Source organism: Oncorhynchus gorbuscha, linkage group LG22 (assembly GCF_021184085.1).
Source record: "Oncorhynchus gorbuscha isolate QuinsamMale2020 ecotype Even-year linkage group LG22, OgorEven_v1.0, whole genome shotgun sequence".
NCBI lineage: Eukaryota > Metazoa > Chordata > Actinopteri > Salmoniformes > Salmonidae > Oncorhynchus > Oncorhynchus gorbuscha.
The window spans coordinates 41,607,221-41,609,513 of NC_060194.1; the positions used below are offsets into that span (position 1 = coordinate 41,607,221).

Consider the following 2,293-nt stretch of genomic DNA (forward strand, 5'->3'; position numbering starts at 1 on the left):
AAACAATTTAAAGGCAATGCTACCAAATACTAATTGAGTGTATGTAAACATCTGACCCACTGGGAATGTGATGAAAGAAATAAAAGCTGAAATAAATCATTTCTTTACTATTATTCTGACATTTCACATTCTTAAAATAAAGTGGTGAACCTAACTGACCTAAAACAGGGAATTTTTACTAGGATTAAATGTCAGGAATTGTGAAAAACTTAGTTTAAAAGTATTTGGCTAAGGTGTATGTAAACTTCTGACTTTAACTGTTCATCAGGCAGCACTTCACTGTCTACTCCTGTTCCACCCTCTGACCTACCGACTGTCTGTGTCTACAGGGACATATCACACACTCTGACCTACCGACTGTCTGTGTCTACAGGGACATATCACACACTCTGACCTTCCGACTGTCTGTGTCTACAGGGACATATCACACACACACTCTGACCTACCGACTGTCTGTGTCTACAGGGACATATCACACACACACTCTGACCTACTGTCTGTCTGTGTCTACAGGGGGACTGATACTGTCTGTGTCTACAGGGACACACACTCTGACCTACCGACTGTCTGTGTCTACAGGGACATATCACACACACACTCTGACCTACCGACTGTCTGTGTCTACAGGGACATATCACACACACACTCTGACCCACTGTCTGTCTGTGTCTACAGGGACATATCTTACCCACGAGGCCAAGGGCTGCGACGACGCTCCCGATGCTGACACGGCTATCATCAACGCCGAGGGCGGCCACTCCGGAGCTGAGGACAAGAAGGAGTACTTCATCTAGGGAGGCGTCGGGGAGGTGGAAGTTTAGCGCTTCCATTTGTCTTCACAAGCTTCCGTTCTTCACATCAGCCAGGGGGGGAGTAGGGGGCAGACAGGGGGACAGGGGGCAGACAGACAGACAGACAGACAGACAGACAGACAGACAGACAGACAGACAGACAGACAGACAGACAGACAGACAGACAGACAGACAGACAGACAGACAGACAGACAAATGGAAGGAAATAAGAAGAAATGAGACTGACAGGAGAAACTGAAAAGCTTGTCCTGAAAACAGGGAAGTGAGATTTTTGCACTTACATACATGTACCTATCCATATATGACTTCTGCATGTCCACTGACACACACACACACACACACACACACACACACACACACACACACACACACACACACACACACACACACACACACACACACACACACACACACACACACACACACACACACACACACACACACACACACACACACACACACACACACACACGTACATATAACCGGATCATGGTAAGGCTTCGATTTCTTGATTTAAAGCTGGAATCCTTAATTGAAACGATAACAAAGCGTTCTCCCCGCCCCTGTTTCCATAAAAAGCTAAGGGACGGGTCTGGAGAAATGTAACCACTCTCAAAATCATAGACAAAGCTATGGATGCAAAGACGAACCATTCATGATATCAACAGTATAGTTTTAACCATGTTTTGAGGCTTCACAGCGTTTGTTTACATTTCCGTTGTTTACAAACATCGGAGTAAATAAACAATATTAAACAAGCTTATATGTTGGGTACTGATGGGGTACGACAGTTGAACTAAACTCACGAGACATTTAGAAGTCATTCTTCTAGAATCGATGGGTACATATCATTAATAAGTCCAACAACGTATGTAGCAAATAAGGATTCTATCTTTAAGAGAGTCATAATATGTTCCAGTCACATTCAGTGACACAAAATGCAAAATTGTAATCCACATATTTTTGCTAAATTGTACTCCACATTCCAGCATGTCACGCTGAAATACAGTTTCAGGTCACATTATATACCAGTACATCTGCCTTTCATTTATTTCCCCTCTCTGCAATTCTCTATGTTCTGTAATACTTCACACACTATAGACCAGAACACACTCTGTTCTGTAATACTTCACACACTATAGACCAGAACACACTCTGTTCTGTAATACTTCACACACTATAGACCAGAACACACTCTGTTCTGTAATACTTCACACACTATAGACCAGAACACACTCTGTTCTGTAATACTTCACACACTATAGACTAGAACACACTCTGTTCTGTAATACTTCACACACTATAGACCAGAACACACTCTGTTCTGTAATACTTCACACACTATAGACCAGAACACACTCTGTTCTGTAATACTTCACACACTATAGACCAGAACACACTCTGTTTGACACGGTCCTACTCATGATTCAGAAATCTGTCAATCAACAATAACTGCTGTGCATATTAACCTCTCTCTCTGT

General features: G+C 42.7%; 1 protein-coding gene across 4 annotated transcripts in view; it reads left to right on the forward strand.

Annotated features, from left to right (window-relative positions):
- Nucleotides 1-858, forward strand: part of LOC124009957 (cell adhesion molecule 3-like) — a 155,130-nt gene extending 154,272 nt beyond the window's left edge. For all 4 annotated transcript variants that reach the window (XM_046322221.1, XM_046322223.1, XM_046322224.1 and 1 more), the window contains one exon: nucleotides 676-858. In XM_046322221.1, coding sequence (XP_046178177.1) covers nucleotides 676-794 — 119 coding nt within the window. In that variant the 3' untranslated portion in view covers nucleotides 795-858. The remainder of the gene's footprint in view (nucleotides 1-675) is intronic.
- The last annotated feature ends 1,435 nt before the right edge of the window (nucleotides 859-2,293 follow it).